Here is a 20,415-nt window from a genome sequence, read left to right as displayed (position 1 = left end):
AGATTGACTAGTTTTCTTGTAAAAACAAAATCAAAAATACATTTTCATTGATTTTTACCAACTCATTAAGAGATTAGAAACTGAAAGTCCGAGGCAGAACTGAGATCCCTCTTTATGATTGCCACCTCTGATATTGATCAGCATTAATTCCAAGGTTCATTTGTTATTGATTTTTAAATAGCTTTCTTACTTCATTATTTATTCTTAGGGATAAGGCTTCTCTAAAACACAGCATTCTACTGCCCAAAAGATTATTCAGCAGCCCTATGTAAATGTATCATCACTGTTATGACTTACAGACATATCAAATGTTTAATTCCAGCACATTTTTTTTTCAAAAAAGACTGCTATAGTGAAACAAATTAGTGAGTGTGTAAATTCAGTGGTTGTTTGGAGAAATACTTTGAGGGAGAGAGGGTGAGGGAGAAGAAGAGGGAGAGGGAGGAGAGGGAGAGGGAGACAGACTCTGGAATGTCACATCTGACAAAGTGCCAAGGAAAATTACAAGGAAAGCACTTATACAGGAGAAATGCACTGCAAAATTAAGTGTAATCTCTGAGGAATGAAGTGTAATCTCCTGGTCTGTGTATGTGTTTGAGACCAATGGTCTGCTAGTTTGGATTCAAGCACTAAATTGCTTGAAAGTCAGAGCTGAAGAACCACCCACTGTTCACCCCAATATTGCAGGTAAAGGTTTCAATTTCTCAGAGCGTTAGAAGCCAGTTAGCCTGCAAGCCAATCAGAAGGAAACAGGACAACTGAAGGACTCTCATGCTCTGTATGCTGCTAGCCAGCCACAGTCCAAAGAAAACAGGACCAAACATTTCAACTAAATCATAAATGCCAAGAACATCTAACATCAACTGTTCAACTGTCAATGTTCCACAATGTATTGCTCACAAATGAACCATACATCCTTGAAAATGTTTTTGGGCTTCCTTTCCATTTGTAATTTATGTGGGTTTTGTGCTGTTATTTGTTTTTGCGTTTAGTAACTAATAAAGTCGCTCTTTATTAGCTCAAAAAGCTGATTAAATTGGTTCCTTTTAAAAAAAATCCATTTGGCCTGAGAGAAATACACTCACAAATGTGAGCGGGCGGGCGGTGTGTGTGTGTGTGTTTGTGTGTGTGCGCGCGTGCATCCCTTCTTACCCCAGAGCTTGCTTATTCAGTGTATCGTATCTGGAACCATAAAAACCTGGGGATCCTGGGGAACCTTGATCTTTGGCCTGGTCATTACACTATTCCATTTTCAGGAGAGGGGCCTTGTGCTTTCTGTTTGCTGTTGTGAAGTAGTGAAAGTGCAGTGATGTTGGAGGGGATGATGAGATATTCCTTCGCCATGAAGGTAACAGTATTGGAGCTCTGGAAGGGGTGGAGTTGAAAGGCACTTCTTCCCACTCAAGACAGATCTAACTGCAGTTCCCCCTAGACTGCAGCATCACAGAGAACAGAAAAGATGTCCATAAAGCGAGGAGCATGAGGTGAAGGGGTGATCTTACTCACCCAGGGACTCCAAAGAGTAGGAGGAATATCTGCAGAGGCTGAACTTCAAATAGGTGACCACAGAAATGTTTTACCTCCCCGCAACACCCCCTTATGTCATTATAGCTGTCAGAATCAGGATTTCTAACTTGGGCTAGAAGTGTTCAGTGTGGCAGTGGGGTCTGCAACAGAACTGCGGCTCAGGACTAGCCCAGCTGGGGCAGGTTTCTCTTGGTAAGCACACTCACTCAAATGTGCAACCTCAAATCTTGGTCACATTTACCAAACTGAGACTTTCCAGTCAGTGAACCTCCGGTGTTTAAAATCTCTCAAATTGCTTTCGGAAAACTGCTGAAAGATTGATGACAAATCCAGTAGTCTCTCAGGGAATCCGGGAGGGTTGGAAATCCTAGACAGAATACTTAAGTCAGACCTGAAGACCCAAGGCATATGGATTTGTTTTGAAATAATTAACTTTAATCTACATGACAAAACAAGATATTAGTATAGCTCCAGCTAAAGCACTTGTTACTTACTTGGTAAATCTACAGCACAAACTGAAAGGGGAATTAATGAACCATTTTTGCAGTATTAGTTTCAATTTCAGAACACTAAACTATCTTGTGTAAGTACTTGACAACAGGAATCCTTCTCAGAAGTAGAAACATAATGACACTATTAATCGACATGCTGGGATCAATAAGGTTTGGTTAGGTAGCAAGATCCTTATTTGATAATACTAAATCTTTCTCTTGTATCAAACTTAACCAGGGTGAAAATGTTTCAATTTACATCTAAAAATACCTGCAAACCAGCATGCTGACCAATGAGAGCAAGATGAAGGATATTCTAGTCCACAAGTACTTCCTATATTGTGTGACACCCGTGATTATGTGTCAAATGTTTTTCCTTCAGTCACTTGCAAGACAGCTCACTGAAAGACAGCTCACAACTGAATGTAGCATTTGTATCCAACATTAATCTATATTCTAAATGGTTCTTTTGAGGGAACATTCTGTTCCAAACACCGTTAACAACAAGAACTTTAATGCAAGAGAAAATTTTAATAAAGACAAAACTACGTTAAACTGCAAATTGATGACGAGGAGTATACAGGACCATTTAACAGACTTTAATTAGTTGAGCAAAGGTAGCTGGTAACTGCTGGAATCAGTAAAACCAACTTAAGACACTATTGTCTTAACAGACTATTAAATAAGAGATATGCATTATGATTCTCACTAAACTTTAAAATCAACAGGAGGAAGAATGGATGAGTTTTGCCTGAAGGAACTAATCTTTGGAAAGCCACAATGTGTGAAGACAAATAACTCCTAGTTCCTTTAGATCTTAATAGAAAGAACGGGGGCATTGGGACACTGATCTGGACCAAATTGGGGTCCAGAAGCTACCCTTCCCAACAGCGGGACTGGCTTGACACTTACTGGAGGCAGTCTCATAACGAGCCACCTCTGGATTTGCTTCCTAATTAAAGGTAGTGAGTGGAATATAAATGCTGCTGGCCCAAAAATAGTGGTGCTGTTCTACAGCATCATTGGGAGAAGAGGATAGTGCTAAGGCTTCAGGGATCGAAATGTCACAGATGTTAAAACTCAAAAAGTGAAACATTCAAAAGCAATAGGGAATATCAGGTAAGCCCCTCTAATAGGCTGACTAAGATTGAAGGAACAGCCTTCCTTAACTGCAATCCTTCCTGAAGAATGGAATTGCTAGGTCCAATGACGACTGGATAGCTAATGGGATGTTGCCTTCCCAACACTTGTTAATTCAGGCAAATTTGGAAAGTCACCTTCAATAGAGCCTGTTGTTTTAGAAATTGCCCATCCACTTGCTTTTGGAACCTCCTGGGGATGAAGTTGTATTAGGGAGCCATTCTGGTTCAACTCCCTATTACCACAGACACTTGGAGACTCTTGCAAGATCCAATTTGAATTCTTATCTATTCTTTGTGACGAAATAATTAAATCTCTGAAAGACACTGTATTTGTATGCTTCTGTAAGACCAATTCAGTCTGGCAAGAACAAATGATTTCAATACCCTGAGAGCAAATAGGAATAGATTCCAATGAGTTGCTTCTCTTCTAAAATATGTGACTTTTGTATGATTTTCCTGTCTACTAAGTCCTTAATATACTGTTTATGAATGACTGTTCACAAAGGAAAGGCATTCATTTGTGTATGTTCTAAATATTTAATCAAAATAGCTATGTAACTGTGCATGAGATGTTCAATTGCCAATTTAAAATATAGTACGTGTAAATGCGACAGAGACACACAAGACGGACACCACACACACACACACACACACACACACACACACACACACACACACACACACACACACACACACACACACACACACACACACACACACACACACACACACACACACACACACACACACAAACAACAGAACCCCAGCTAGGAATAAGTTTCGCAATCTCAACAGCAGCACCTCGAAATAAGCCAGATCACCAATTTTCGATTAGCTCAATGGAACCATTCTGGGATGCATAAGTACTTCCCCAGGAACCCTGTTATCAGCTGGGTACCAGGTGTATAAACAGACTTGTAATGATAGATCACTATGAGAGGAAAAATGACTAATGAAGTCAAAGCTAAGACTTTTTTTTTGCTTGGGAAAGCACATCCCTTAGGCATTCTTTCTCATTTAATGATAAATGGACTTTTCTACAGCTCCTGTGCTTAATAATATTCAAACTGGTCTATTGACTTTTGTGCTGTTAATAGAAAAAAAGTATCCTCAGATACCATTCCTTTCAAATGAGCAGTGTATTAGTATATGTTAATATGTGATCACACATTTAACTGACAATTCAAAGACTTTAACCAAAGAGATTAATTCTTTGAAACGTTCAGAGTAATAATCAGAACTCTTGTTCTGTCATTTCTGATACCACAAGGAGTTCAGTGAAATCTCTAGAAAAGCATTTGAGAACTTGGACACTGTCCAAAAAATGTAGACAACAGACATTGGAAATGTTGCACTCAATTATGTCTTTTTGGTAATTAACCAAGAGAGGGACTTTATTTTTCAAAAAATAATTTCCACGCTCCTTAAGATTAGATTAGATTAGATTAGATTAGATTAGATTAGTTACAGTGTGGAAACAGGCCCTTCGGCCCAACAAGTCCACACCGCCCCGCCGAAGCGCAACCCACCCATACCCCTACATTTACCCCTAACCTAACCCCTAACCCCTAAGCTACTGAAAATGGAGGAAGTGCCATTTGTGATGATGCTATCACTTTAAAAAGGTTATTTTGTCTGGTACTTTTTTTTGATGAGTGGTTGTAATGGCAGTGGTGCCAAAATGGCTATGAGAAACAGTGTAAGTCAACAATCAGAGGAGGTCTTTAGTATTTTTTCAGAACAGTTGTACAATGAAAGTGATATGGCCAGTTCTCCCAGTCCAGGCTTTCTAGGTTTTTTTTAGCTGTAGCAGACGCAAGATGTTTGTGTCTAGGAGTATTGCAAGCTTCAGTAAATGATTCCTAACTGACCTTCTCTGAAATCTCTCTGGAGATTTCCCTCCTGCCTGTACGAATCTGTGTTCAAATTTACCTTTTGGAAAGGGGTGTGTTTATAGGATGTTACTGTGTTAGAACAGTTAAGTAGTCAAATTATTCTAAATTCTGCTTCCTTTTATTCATGTTTCAACTAAATAAATTGTGCTTTGCTTAATTCAGAGTGGTTGGACCAGTTGCATCATACCAGGAATACCCTCTTCATAGCTACCTTTAAAATAAGGAAAAGTTAGTGCCTGGGTTAGCTTAAAATATTTTGAGGTGTCTGGCCTGGTCCATAACATATTATTCAAGTTTTTGCAGCTTCTGATATCTTCTTAAATAACCGTTGACTTCAGAGAAGACCATGATTAGCATTCAGAAATTGAACCATGGAAGACAACAGGTTGAATCTCATAGGGGTCTGTGTGGTGTGGTCTACGGTAAGATGTACGGTAGAATTGAGAGATATGTTTGGTGAGGCGCATCCCCATGTGTCAAAATCATCCTGCCCCATCTTCTACATTTTTCACAAGCAGCATAGTGAGAATCTTGTCAGATAGTGGAGAATTGCCAATGGCCAGTAACTATTCCTTGGTAGGCCCCTCAATGATGGCCCACCGTACCTCATTAATAGGCTGGTTGCGATCTTACCAAATTTGCCAAACAAGGCGTCAGGAAAACCCAGTCTCCAGGGAACATTCCAGTGTCTGCAGAAGTTTGAAAGATCACCACCAATACATCTATTATCACCATGGCCATGTGTTTTAATAATTCATCATATAGATCATCAGATTAAATTTCACTGTCATTAAGTTCTCTCATGCAGTTACTTTATAGATATTAGTAGTGGGGGTTTGGAAGCTCGGAGAAATTGAAGGGTTAGGGACTGTTGGAGATGGGGGGGATGTTGAACAGTAAGCTGCAAGTTAGATGATCAGGAATGAGTAAAGGGTGAGTAGTAGAGGCAGTGGGAGACAGGGGGTTAGCGGTATGTCTGGAATGTTGGAAGGCCTGAGAAGAGGGAAACTAGGAATATATCTGATGACATGGTAAAACACTGTCTGCCTTCCACTTTTCACCTTTTATAAATTTGAGCTCATCAAAACCAATCTTGCATACCCTAACTGGCACAAATTTATTCAATAATGACCACCAATTTTGCTGAGCCATACTGGGCCCAAGTCTAACAATGCCTGATTTTAGAAATTTCACCAGGGTTTCACTCTCCTCAATCTCTGTAATTCCTTCCATCCTCACAACCCTTCAAGATCTCTGCATTTGTCTAAGTCTGACCTCTTGAGCATCTTCAATTTTCCCAACTCCAGCACAGATGGCTTCAATTACTGGGATCCTAAGTTTTGGATGTGTCCCCAGAAGCCACCTCCATCTCTCCAGCATTCTCCTCCTTTAAACCATTGTTTAAACCTTACGTCTTTGGCCAAGCTTCGGGCCACTGGCCTTAAATACCTCTTCATTTGACTCATGTAAAATTTTGCTTAACACTATGAAATGCTTTGGGGTGGCTTTGTTATGTTCCAGTTCATTACAGTTGTTGTTGCCTACATTAACATTTTGATACCTTACTAATAATCCAGTAAGACTATCAAACAAAGGCAAAGCATCTCATATGGAAAGTTAACCATCAAAAATTATTTATGATTCCTGGAAATAAGTGATCTTTCTGTGGAATATTCATACAATAAATTACATCCACCTGAAAAATTATTGACAAATAACCTCCAGTGGTGAAATTACTAAAACTTTCACCTATATTCTTGAATTATATTATGAACCACATTTTAAAGATATTCTATACAATAGAATCAGTATTTTAATATAAACTTTAAATTTGTCCTGACTCTTCCAAGTAGTAAAGCTCATAACATGCAAATTGAATGTTGCTGATTTGTTATAAACACAAACTCCCCTTATAAACATTCTACCCAATTTTCACATTATTACTTTTTCCTTCATTTATATAATTACTGGATTATGTAGAATTTAATATAGACTCTCTGATTTGGTAAAATTGCATTGCTACCCCAATTGACTGCCCACTAGATAGTTGCATGACCCCTATGTCAACAGGCAGCTTCTTTAGTACATTTCATCATTTTGTTGATTTTAAATGTAGACATTGATACTCCGCACATAAGATGTCTATACAAAGTTTTTTCTATAAATTTAATTGGTTTAATCGAAATGGTAAATCAAATTAAATACATTGCACCTGAGTGACTGTTCTCAATTCCAGAGGTAGAACTCATAAAACTGCAGTAAATTGAAGCCATCAATTAATTACTCAAAGTATTGTTTATGCATATTTCCCTTGAGTGAGTTTTCTCTGATGTCCTATTGATGTAATCATTAAATGACAAAGCTTGCTTAGAGAGGGGGAGGAGAGAGAGAGAACATTGGAGAGATCAACAAAGGTACTTCTTCACTGCTTGAACTTTATCATATAATCTAATTGTCAGCAATTATCCTCATTGCATTTTAATAATTTTAGTTTTAGCTACAATCCAGGATTTCTTACATTAATGTTACGAACATGTTTTGGTAGATTCAAACTCATTTGTTTTATTCTGTGTTTATAGCAATCCCTTTGGAATGTTAATTATGCACACTTTTTATTGCTATTGCAGTGCTGGTTCTTTTTTAGGTCAGATATTCAGCAGTAGCTTATATGGTTCAGACATGGCAGTCATCTGTTTAGCTGGGTAGAGCTGGCTGACTTCATCAGCTCTGTGATTTTAATCTCTCTGTTTGAATCCTCTGAGCTGCACCTGACTAATTACATCCTGGATTCAAGGCAGTTTTGTACTTGGATCTAATTCCGGTGGGGGGGCCCAGCCTGAGTTTGATTCATTTACTGTCCTGTGAAGTCACACATCACCACCCTCGGGACTCCCCCTTTTACTTTACTTGTGAGTTAATCCAGCAATTATCAGTGATTCGAATAACTAATAATGACTCACTTCTTCATCCAACAAAACTGTACAGAATAAAACAATATCTAAAGGGAGGGTTTATTGAAAATTCTTTTTAAAAAATCGAGTACTCTAAAGAAAATTCGGAAGACGTATTCTAATCAGAAGATTAAAAATGCAAGCATTTTTAGAAGGAATACAATCAACAGCTTTAGATGTGAATCCTTTACCAGGCTTCACACTTTGTACTGATTACTTACCCTGTTGAGTTATTAATATTGAAATTTTGTCAGATTGAATTTTTAGGGAACTGAATAATGAACCTGAATTGCTCGTAAGAAAAGTGTGGTTTGGATAAAGCCTACTGCAAAACCAGCGGACACTATAATGCTGGCTTATACTTAAGAAAAGGGAAATGGCACACTGAAATGCAATCCAACTTTACAAGCCATTGTAAAGATAATTTGCATGTAGTCCAAGTAATAGGTAACACTTCTCTATGGCAAACTGGCAGTGTCCCTGCCTTTGAACCGGGAGGCATCTGTGAATGGGTTGAATTGAAAAAAAAAGTTAATATTAACAGCGAATTACAAAATGAAACTAGTTTTCAGTGGTTTCTCTTACTTTTAATATGCAGACATGTTTGCTGGTAAACCACACAATCTAGCTAAGACTTTCATAACTGTCATTTAGGCAGTATTGTCTGGTAGGGGTGAGTTTTCTAACTCTCTCACCCAGTGAACAGCACTCCATCTCATTATAACAGGGAGAGGGGCAATACTGGCTGATATCAATGTAGAACTCTTGAATGATAAGACTTGATCGCATTCTACCAGGTCAATCTGGCCAATCTCCACACAGAGTAGTGTTGAATGGGAAGGTTCTTCTGAACAGGAGAAATGGGGCTTGTGATTGAGAAACCTGCTGATCAGTATTACCTGGAAATGATTAGTACCATTCTCATTATTCTATTTTCAAGAAACTCTTGCTGATAGGGAATTGGGCAGCAAGATAGAATGGGAACAGTGCTCAAATGGCTCTGGACACAGTCATACTGCTGAGATATCTTCTCAGTTGCATTGTTAAACAAGATGTTAAGAGCCACTTGACAGTGCTAGATGTATTTTGTTGACAGTGAAGCAGTGTGAGGTGATGGTGCTGCCAGTTAAATGAGGTGGTGTCACTCTGGTAGCATGGGGCAGGGGATCCAGTGGAAATGCTCTCACAACCTGCCACAGATGCAGAGATGGACCTTTATATACAGTGAAGCATTGATACCCAATGAGTTCATTTTCGTGTTAATTGCAGTAACATAAGAACTAGTCACAGTATTGGAAGATTCAATAGACATTTATCAAAGCTCCTGCTATTTACAAACATAAAAATCACAAGAACTTCAGTGTCTGTGCTAATACTAAGCAATGAAGTGATACCCTTTTACATATCTCCCTCCCAGCTGCAGACAGAAGGGTAGGATATCACGTTGAAATCCTGCTGTGGGAATGCAGTCTGACCCATACCGCTGTGGCCATTCAGTGCCCTTGCACTTCAGTGGCCTGTCAACTGTAGTCTTTAAAATTTTTCTTCAAAGGGCACCTCCACTGTGAGAGATGCTGGCTCTCTCAAGGGTATGGGGTCCAAAAGACATGGGGTGCAGGGGTGTGTGATCCAAAAGACATGGGGTGCAGGGGTGTGGGGTCTAAAAGACATGGGGTGCAGGGGTGTGGGGTCCAAAAGACATGAGGTGCAGGGGTGTGGGGTCTAAAAGACATGGGGTGCAGGGGTGTGGGGTCTAAAAGACATGGGGTGCAGGGGTGTGGGGTCCAAAAGACATGAGGTGCAGGGGTGTGGGGTCTAAAAGACATGGGGTGCAGGGGTGTGGGGTCTAAAAGACATGGGGTGCAGGGGTGTGGGGTCCAAAAGACATGGGGTGCAGGGGTGTGGGATCCAAAAGACATGGGGTCCAGGGGTGTGGGGTCCAACAGACCTGGGGTTCAGGGGTGTGGGGTCCAACAGACCTGGGGTGCAGGGGCGTGGGGTCCAAAAGACATGGGGTGCAGGGGTCTGGGGTCCAACAGACCTGGGGTGCAGGGGTGTGGGGTCCAACAGACCTGGGGTGCAGGGGTGTGGGGTCCAAAAGACATGGGGTGCAGGGGTCTGGGGTCTAAAAGACATGGGGTCCAGGGGTGTGGGGTCCAAAAGACATGGGGTGCAGGGATGTGGGATCCAAAAGACCTGGGGTGCAGGGGTTTGGGTCCAAAAGACATGGAGTGCAGGGGTGTGGGGTCTAAAAGACATGGGGTGCAGGGGTGTGGGGTCCAAAAGACATGGGGTGCAGGGGTGTGGGGTCTAAAAGACATGGGGTGCAGGGGTGTGGGGTCCAAAAGACATGGGGTGCAGGGGTGTGGGGTCTAAAAGACATGGGGTGCAGGGGTGTGGGATCCAAAAGACATGGGGTACAGGGGTGTGGGGTCTAAAAGACATGAGGTGCAGGGGTGTGGGGTCTAAAAGACATGGGGTGCAGGGGTGTGGGGTCTAAAAGACATGGGGTGCAGGGGTGTGGGGTCCAAAAGACATGGGGTGCAGGGGTGTGGGATCCAAAAGACATGGGGTCCAGGGGTGTGGGGTCCAACAGACCTGGGGTTCAGGGGTGTGGGGTCCAACAGACCTGGGGTGCAGGGGCGTGGGGTCCAAAAGACATGGGGTGCAGGGGTCTGGGGTCCAACAGACCTGGGGTGCAGGGGTGTGGGGTCCAACAGACCTGGGGTGCAGGGGTGTGGGGTCCAAAAGACATGGGGTGCAGGGGTCTGGGGTCTAAAAGACATGGGGTCCAGGGGTGTGGGGTCCAAAAGACATGGGGTGCAGGGATGTGGGATCCAAAAGACCTGGGGTGCAGGGGTTTGGGGTCCAAAAGACATGGAGTGCAGGGGTGTGGGGTCTAAAAGACATGGGGTGCAGGGGTGTGGGGTCCAAAAGACATGGGGTGCAGGGGTGTGGGGTCTAAAAGACATGGGGTGCAGGGGTGTGGGGTCCAAAAGACATGGGGTGCAGGGGTGTGGGGTCTAAAAGACATGGGGTGCAGGGGTGTGGGATCCAAAAGACATGGGGTGCAGGGGTGTGGGGTCTAAAAGACATGGGGTGCAAGGGTGTGGGGTCTAAAAGACATGGGGTGCAGGGGTGTGGGATCCAAAAGACATGGGGTACAGGGGTGTGGGGTCTAAAAGACATGGGGTGCAGGGGTGTGGGGTCTAAAAGACATGGGGTGCAGGGGTGTGGGATCCAAAAGACATGGGGTACAGGGGTGTGGGGTCTAAAAGACATGGGGTGCAGGGGTGTGGGGTCTAAAAGACATGGGGTGCAGGGGTGTGGGATCCAAAAGACATGGGGTGCAGGGGTGTGGGATCCAAAAGACATTGGGTGCAGGGGTGTGGGGTCCAAAAGTCATGGGGTGCAGGGGTGTGGGGTCTAAAAGACATGGGGTGCAGGGGTGTGGGGTCTAAAAGACATGGGGTGCAGGGGTGTGGGATCCAAAAGACATGGGGTAGAGGGGTGTGGGGTCCAACAGACCTGGGGTGCAGGGGTGTGGGGTCCAACAGACCTGGGGTGCAGGGGTGTGGGGTCCAAAAGACATGGGGTGCAGGGGTCTGGGGTCTAAAAGACATGGGGTCCAGGGGTGTGGGGTCCAAAAGACATGGGGTGCAGGGATGTGGGATCCAAAAGACCTGGGGTGCAGGGGTTTGGGGTCCAAAAGACATGGGGTGCAGGGGTGTGGGGTCCAAAAGACATGGGGTGCAGGGGTGTGGGGTCCAAAAGACATGGGGTGCAGGGGTGTGGGGTCCAAAAGACATGGGGTGCAGGGGTGTGGGATCTAAAAGACATGGGGTCCAGGGGTGTAGGATCCAAAAGACATGGGGTCCAGGGGTGTAGGATCCAAAAGACATGGGGTCCAGGGGTGTGGGGTCCAAAAGACATGGGGTCCAGGGGTGTGGGGTCCAAAAGACAAGGGTTCAGGGGTGTGGGGTCTAAAAGACATGGGGTCCAGGGGTGTAGGATCCAAAAGACATGGGGTGCAGGGGTGTGGGGTCTAAAAGACATGGGGTGCAGGGGTGTGGGGTCCAAGAGACCTGGGGTGCAGGGGTGTGGGGTCCAAACGATCTGAGGTGCAGGGGTGTGGATTCTGGAAGCTTTGGGGTTCAGCAAGAGATCTGGAAATGGCAGGGATGCGGAGGCAGGTGTCCAACAGACTCAAGTTGCTCTGCAGAGATGCCGCCGGGCCCAGGAGTTCCGGGACTGTTGAAGGAGGTTGAGTTCCACACTGTGATTGGCCAGGCCCAGGGATGTGGACAGGCTCTGTCAGGCTCAAAAGATTCCAGAAATGGTTTACCATGCCCTGATGTTTCACAATGGAGTCCATCAAGCCCTGAGAATGGGAATGTTGGGGAGGGGGAGACAGTGGATGACAGGCCATTCATTTTTTTTAATTAAGTTGTTGTCATATTAATTCTGATACTCTGAAACTTGGGCTGTGGTATAAATAAGGAAAATTATAGATATCAACAGCCCAGGAAAAAACAAAACTTCTTGCACTTTATCAGGTTATTTGTTGTCTGAATGTGCTAAATTGCTGGATCATCAAGAACAAAACAATGTGTGAGAAGTAAGAAGCAGAGTCAGTTTTTACCTAATTGCAGCCTTTCCCACCTGAGAAGACACAGAACAGAAACAAGACGAAGGTTGTAAAAGAAAGTGTATGTTATGTTTCCACTGATCTTCCAACATTTGAGAATTTCAAGGGGACCTCAATATTGACAGCCTTGCTAGACAAAGGGTCGAGAGTGTGGTGCTGGAAAAGCACAGCACCACATACAGCATCCGAGGAGCGGGAGAATCAACGTTTCAGGCATAACCCTGCTCCTCGGATGCTGCCTGACCTGCTGTGCTTTTCCAGCACCACACTCTTGACTCGGATCTCCAGCATCTGCAGTCCTCACTTTCTCCTTGCTAGAAACAGGCTCCATATATTTCAGCCAGGTACCCAAATACGTTACAAACCTTATTGCAATTTATGTTTACACCTGAATGACTAGGTGAGTTCACTTTGAAAACATTAGCCTAACATCTTTTTTTAAAAAGAAAACCTTTTGATGTGCCAAGATCACAAATAATACCTTTCCAGCTACTGGTCAACTCCACCACTTCAGCAGGATGACCTTCCTGTTCTTTGAGATCTTCCTGGTATCTCACCTTTGTGTAGGGATGCTGAATTTTCTACTCCGACCTTTCCCTTCCCTGAATCAGCACTCATTCAACAGGAGCAGCGCAACGGATTTACTTAAATGAGTCCTTATCACCAAAATTGATGGGACCACCTGCAGATAATGGGATTGCTTCACCCACCATGTGCCCAAAGTATCCTGAAAATGATAAATCACCCTCATAATGTTTTATACACCACAGTGCTTCATGAAACCTCGGATAATAGAGGCAGCAATCTCCGATTTCAATGCTGATGTATGTAAGTGTGAAGCTGGCAGCCATTAAATGAAATACTCTAAGTCATAATAAAATAATTTATCTAAAAGCTCATGAATTTAAAGCAACAAATCTGTTGCGAGAATTTCTCTCTGTGCAAAATTCAGCCTGAGGCAACAGCATATAGTGAAATGGAAATTCAATCATATGAACAGTTATTTCAGTAGTTGACAAAATGGTCTTAATCAGAGTGCTCAAATAAAAACTGCTATAAAATATTATTTTACATTCTTGGCCTTCTGTTTGCTTCTTGCTGTAATCTTAAGACACCTCTATCGACACATATTGAATAATCTCATTGGGGAGATTGATAACAGAATATTGTGTCATCCTCCTAAATGAAATTAGATTTATTTACTCGTTATTTTTTCATAGGATGAGGCTGACATTTGCTCCCCATTCCCATTTGCTTGTGAACTGAATAGCTCACTAGATCATTTGAGAACCAGTTAAGGAATCACCTGTAGACCAGACCAGGAAAGGTCGTCTGTCTCTAAAGGATATCAGTGAACTACGTGGACGTTTAAAACCATTCGCAATAGCTTTGTGTCTACCATTGCTCTGACCCATTTCAATTCCAGATTAATTCACTGAATTTAAATTCCATCCACTGTCAAAATGGAATCTGAAACAATGTTCTCAGTGCTTTAGGATTATAGTCCAGTGAGATTACCAGGACATCACAATCTTCTTTTACTAGAAATGGAAAATTTGCTTGCCAAGAGGAAGACAGCGCTTACAAAGAGCTGTCTGAAACATGATGACAGCAATGGGCTACTCCGGTGCTATACAGCTCTATAATAATTACATAGTTTCAAAGAGGCAGCATGGTAGCACAGATGCTAAGTATCAAAGTACTCTCAGAAAACATGATTTTCCACACACTGAGTTTATCATCTTGGACTCACACCATCAGATGTGTTGGCAGTAGAAAGGCCACATTAATCAAATACATGGAGAGGGAGGAGGAACAAATGAAGACTCACTTCAGGGTCACTGAAATACTTTGGAGCCTTCAAATGATTAACAACATAAAAAGCCATCTTAGAAAAAAGTTACTTGGTGGTCGAGTAGGCAATGGTGATCAAAAACGAAAGAAATAATGTACCAAAATCATCACTAAGCTAACAATATCAGGTTTTGTTTTGCTAGTTCACTGTGTACATACACCATCCCACCAACTGCTGCACTGCACTAAATCACTTCAGAATATGAGTTGAAAATATTGTCTCCTGACAACTGCATGAGTTGGAAAATTCTGTGGGGGCTCTGGGGATTGGATGCTCATTTGCAGCTATGAAAATAGCGGGCTCACACCTCTCTTATAAGTTGCAGTGAATTGATGCATTCTGCATACCACAGATGCAAGATAATACCAATTAATCAGTTTAATTTACACCAGTTCGAAGTTTCCTTCAAACAAAATAATTCAATCTGTTATATTTGTCATATGCATCTTGTTTTTTTCTCTTCAGTATTAATGGCCAAATAACTCGCTTACCTGCTCCAGTTTCCAGTGGAACTCAGCTGGACGAAAAGTGTCAATTTGATCAAAATCTCTACGCAGCAGAAATACGAGCCGACAGTTGTGAACATAGAGCGCGTAGTGGTGCCGATTCATCTCTGAAGGCAAAAGGAAAAGTGAGTCAGTGGGAATCCTGCACTGTTTAAAGTTATAACCCTTCATTCAAAGTAACCAATACAGATTGGCAAAGTTACAGAACATGCTTTTGGGTCTGATGATCAAAGAAAGCCATGAGACCAAATGGAGAAAATACAGTGATGTGGTGAACCAACCCGAACAAACAACAAAAAATATTTTTTATTATACCAACTGGATAGGATTTGAAACCAAACTTTTATTTACCTTATATTATGGAGACGCTAATGTCAGTATGGGAATGAATTACAGTTAGGAAAATGGGTTTAATACAGAATAAGGAAATACAGAAAAATATAAAAATAACCAGATCTCTATGACTTAAATTGTGTACACCTCCTTCTTTGTTTGTGTTATGACAGATGATAAGGCAGATATGGCATTTCACTTTTGGAAATTAAAATGTTGCATGCTGATTAAATATAATTATGGGCCAATGGGTCGATAAGAAAATTGGAAAAGATGAATAACATTAACATTTTGTGGAGATGCCTTTCAATACCACCGTTTTAGTGGGTTTAGAGCTGCCAAGATTATACGTACAATAATGCAGTCAGCATTATTTAATTTCACAGTTTCACTGGTTATTTGCATTAAACAAACAACATAACAACGACTGTTACATACAAATTAATGTTTGGTGTATCTAATCACTGTCAACTACTGAGTTGTAAATATTTCAACTGAACTATGGTGTCATTCTGCCCACTTTATGAGAAGATAAACTACAAAGGCTGTGATGGCTGCTGACAATCATTCCTTTCACAGTCTAAAGCTTTACAGTAGCTGAAGGATGTATGTACGATGCACACAATCAACCAGTGTACAAAAGAATGGTCAGTCTGCATTTTCTCCCATCCCTATTTAAGAGGTTTGTGACACAAACTTCCAGTTGATTGGTCAACACTTGCGGGCAAAGCACTGCATTGGTTTACCATTGCCTGCTGCAGGATGATGTGTTGCTGGAAAAGCACAGCAGGTCAGGCAACGTCAAAGGAGGAGGAGAATCGACGTTTCGGGCATAAGCTCCTACTCCTTTGATGCTGCCTGACCTGCTGCGCTTTTCCAGCAACACATTTTTCAGCTCTGATCTATAGCATCTGCAGTCCTCACTTTCTCCTGCTGCAGGATGGCTGACTAGCAGATTTCCTGTTCTTTCTACCTGCCTCAGGCATATTGGAAGGATTTACAGGCTCAAAGGTGTGGCGCTGAGAAAGCAAAGCAGGTCAGGCTGCATCTGAGGAATACAAGAGTCGATGTTCCAGCATAAGCCTTTCATCAGGATGAAGAGCTTATACTCAAAATGTTGATTCCTGCTCCTCGGATGCTGCCTGACCTGCTGTGCTTTTCCAGCACCACACTTTTGACTCTGATCTCCAGAATCTGAAGTCCGCACTTTCTCCTAGGATTTACAGGCTGGCAACCAACCTGTTTGCCCATGTTACAAACGTATCTTTCATGGTCAACATGTCCTGGTGTGGAACAGAGTAGGGATACTATAAACACGTGACATGAACTCCTAAGCACATGCTTCTAAAAAAGAACAGTAGGAATGAAGGGGAAACACTGCAAAGTGTGTTCTAGTGGCCTGGAGGGTCAAAGAAGTGCATTATATGAAAGTTGGAAATGTGTCGCTATGGGAAAAGTTTGGAATTTGTGCCAAATAATAGCTCATTCAAAAATCCACATCGAAAGCTACCAGGAGCATTAATCTCATTTGTGATCTCTCAGGTGCTAACTGATTTGCTCTTTATTTACAGCATTTCATGGTTTTAATTAAACTACTATGATTTATGGCCTTCTGTTCTTAATCCATAGAAAGCAGAAGCTAAACCCAGCACATCTTCATCCCCTGAATCAATATGAGGACAGAACGTCTCTGAAATGGGATTGGATTACTGAAATAGAGAATCAATGCACAAAACTCAACCAGTTTAGATCAGCAACAGAATGAGATTTCAGGCAAATTTCAGGATCATTCTGATGTCGGGTTACCTCTATGAATATAGTTTAACATTCATTAGGCAAGTCATCCAGCAGACTACACAAACTGTTTGAATCTGACACCTGTTTTATCAGAATTGCAGAGAATGGTTTCCTTTTCTGCTCGCAGCCCTGGGCTGGGTCCATGCTTCATCCACATTGTGATGGTAAATTGATCTGAGAGATTTTTGGGTATCACTCCATCGGGGATCTTTGCAGCATGCTTGCCATCAAACCGGAAGATCAAATCACTGTCATGCCCACTGTCCAGCAGGAGACCAGAGGTCCAGTTCGATAAACCATAGGGTGCTGGAAGCAAGTTCACACTCTCTGAAGAGGCACCTGGAGATTGAATGAAATTAATAGAAAGGGTTTTAATAATTCAGGAAGCAATTTGAAGTTGATGACTTTACCTTCAAGATGTTCAAGCATTGTTAACCTAAATGATTGAGATTCCAGAAAGCTGCAGGACCCAGCTGGCAGATTAATGAACAGAAAATAACGTATGGCACATAATTATGTCGTTGTAACAGCGCATTAGTGCACACAGCAAATTTTTCAGTGCTGAACATTATTGTCATTTATCAACCTTTTAGTACTGTATTCTGACAACTTGGGATGAAAGGTGTGAGAGACACATCAGTGGCACTGGACATAGGGGGGTTGCTGTGTGAGAGAAATGCAGCTGGCCACTGTCATCATAGCTGGCCAATTAATGGCCATTAAAAGTGTGCAGCCCATTCACTAAGTGAGTGGGGTCTGGGCCATGAAGTGGCAATATCACCTCACGGGGCAGGTACTGTTTCTAAAGGCCTGCCCACACTGCCATGCCCGAAGGAAGCCTCAGCACCCAGAATCCATACCTCCACTTCTGTGCCCGAAGGCGACCATCCTGACGAACCTGAGAAGGCGCAATTGAGAGGAATCACGGATTGGGCCATGGTGGGGGCTACAGCATTCACACCAGACAGAAGCTACCGGTCTTGTTCCCTGGTTTAGCGAATCCTGGTTGCTGATCCTCGGTGAGGCTGCAAGGGAAAGGTAGGAAGTGCTCTTCCTCATGGTCGACAGGATGTCTGACCAAGCAAATCTTATAGAGGCTGCAGTGAGAGTAATAGTCATCGTCCCATCCTGATACAATGGTACAATGATGTCAATGACTTCCTTCACACCTTCAAGGCAAATTCTCCTGACTGCTCTCCTCTTTTGAGGGTGCCAATACCAGACAGTGTGTATCTAGAGTTGCAGCAGCAGCAGATCTCTTCTGATGCATGGGATCATGATGCCAAGAGCCAGTGCCTGCCTTTGCTTATCCCCATGACATCCCACAAAGAGGAGGCATTCGGGAACCACCATTTTAATGACTCTGCTCTGAGATGCGGTAAAACTCAACTTCTGCTTGCAAGAACAACATCTGCACAATAATGACAGGTCTGATCTGATATTCCATCTCAAGCGCTGGTAACAGAACAAACTGTGGAACGCCTTGGATTGTATAGCAGTTGGAGAGGGTGAGGCTGGATTTTTAACCCAAGAAGATGTCAAGTTCATGACCTCCAACCCTCCTTCCCAGGCACAATGGAGACCCCTAGCAGATATGGAGGGAAGAGGGAGAGGTGAAATCTTTAATCCCCGTTTGTGTTCTCTCATATAGGGCTCAGGATTTCAGAAAATCAGACAGCTACAGAGAGTGGCGTCCTGGAGGTTGGGGTACAACGCACTTGTTACCTCAGTCAGTTGCACATTGTTCTCTGGTGCAGGGTGAGGTCCCTCTAGTGGCAAGGGTTAGACCTGCATCTGATTCACCCCACCCCTCTTTGGGTTTGGACAGTCTCTGGCATGTTGCCCTTCTTCACCGCAGTTAAAACACTTGCATGACCTCCCGGGGTCTGATCACTCCCCGTGGCTGTAAGTGGTGCTCCTCGTCCATACACACATCCCTTTCTTACCATTTGATAGGGTGGTGGTGGTTCCTTGGGACTGGTCCCTTTCCTTCATTCCTCCATGCCCTGCCTTGATCACTAAAGGGTGTCATTAATCCTCCTTGGGCCTTATGTCCTCTCACCTCCCTCTCTCAAACTCTGGGGACGAGGAGGAAATCTCAGAGGGTGGTGTACTACATTATGGGCTCATCATCCTCAGCCAGTGCATGATACTCGCATCTGCCAGTCAGCACAACATTAACCCATGTGCGTATTTGTCGGAGGCTGTAACAGATACAGTCACTCTGTGCTCTGTAGGTGGCCAGGTCCATGGTAGACCCCAAACAGCTCTGCCAGATGTTATTTGCAGTCAGGGACAGATGATGGAGGAATGCATCCTGACCATGAGTGCTGCCAGGTCTCAGGAGTGCACCGCCTGGCTTCCGCCATCCACAGGCTGGTGATCCTTGTGGGCAGTCAGATCCCAGACAAACCTCTGGATGTTGTAATAGTGTGCAGACCATGGCATTGGCCACGAGTGCCTTGCAGCACTCAGATGGTTGGAGTATTCATTCTTCTCAGGTCAGCAGGATATACAAGGGTATCTCGCAAGGGAGGTGGAATGTGGGAAGTTGGATATAAAACTTACTCAGTGACAGGAAACAAGAGGCAATGGTCAACAGATGTTTTGCAAATGAAAAGCTGTTTCCAGTGCAATTCCACAAAAAAAAAACCTCATTGTTGGGTACCTTGCTGTTTGTGGTGTATATCAATGATTAAGACTTCAATGTGAGAGACAGGTGTGTGAAATTTACAGACAACACTGAAGTTGGCCTTGGAAGATGATTTCAGCAGTATGGTTGAGCAGATGGGAAAGTTGCAATTAGAATTCAGTCCACAGAAGGGCGAGGTTATGTGGTTGGGAGCGTAAGCAACACAATAGAATACACAGTAAACATGAGGATATTGAGAAGGGGAAAGAAATAGGGAAACTTTGGTCTGCATGTACTCGGGTCCCTAAAGATGATATGACAGATAACTAAGGTGGTAAAGAAATTTATGGAATGCTTTCTTTCATTGGATGAGGTATTGAAAACAAAAGCAGCTAAGTAATTCTGGAAATCTACTTGACACTGGTTAGGCCTTACCTGGAGTTGTGTATACAGCTCTGGTCACCACAAGGGAATCACTTCCATAGAGACAGAGTACAGAGGCAATTTACAAGCATGTTTCCAGGGATTGAAAATTACAGCCTATTGGGAAAAATGGATAAACTAGGGTTGTATTCCTTCCAGCAGAGGGGTGCAATAGCTGAGATATTGAGGGGTTTGGACAGAGTAGACAGGAAAGA

At 43.0% G+C, this 20,415-nt stretch overlaps 1 protein-coding gene across 3 annotated transcripts in view; it reads right to left on the bottom strand.

The window, feature by feature from the left end:
* LOC122556323 (calsyntenin-2) overlaps positions 1-20,415 on the bottom strand; it is a 564,920-nt gene that overhangs the window by 126,053 nt on the left and 418,452 nt on the right. For all 3 annotated transcript variants that reach the window (XM_087993697.1, XM_087993698.1, XM_087993699.1), the window contains 2 exons: positions 17,227-17,484; positions 15,001-15,122 (listed from right to left, as the gene is read on the bottom strand). In XM_087993697.1, the coding sequence (XP_087849823.1) occupies positions 15,001-15,122; positions 17,227-17,484 (380 nt within the window). The remainder of the gene's footprint in view (positions 1-15,000; positions 15,123-17,226; positions 17,485-20,415) is intronic.

The sequence above is a fragment of the Chiloscyllium plagiosum genome, unplaced genomic scaffold (assembly GCF_037043375.1).
Source record: "Chiloscyllium plagiosum isolate Xiang-an unplaced genomic scaffold, Cpla_swu_hap1 HiC_scaffold_13, whole genome shotgun sequence".
Lineage (NCBI taxonomy): Eukaryota > Metazoa > Chordata > Chondrichthyes > Orectolobiformes > Hemiscylliidae > Chiloscyllium > Chiloscyllium plagiosum.
Note: the sequence above shows the minus strand (reverse complement) of the source record. Positions and strands in the feature narration are given on the sequence as shown.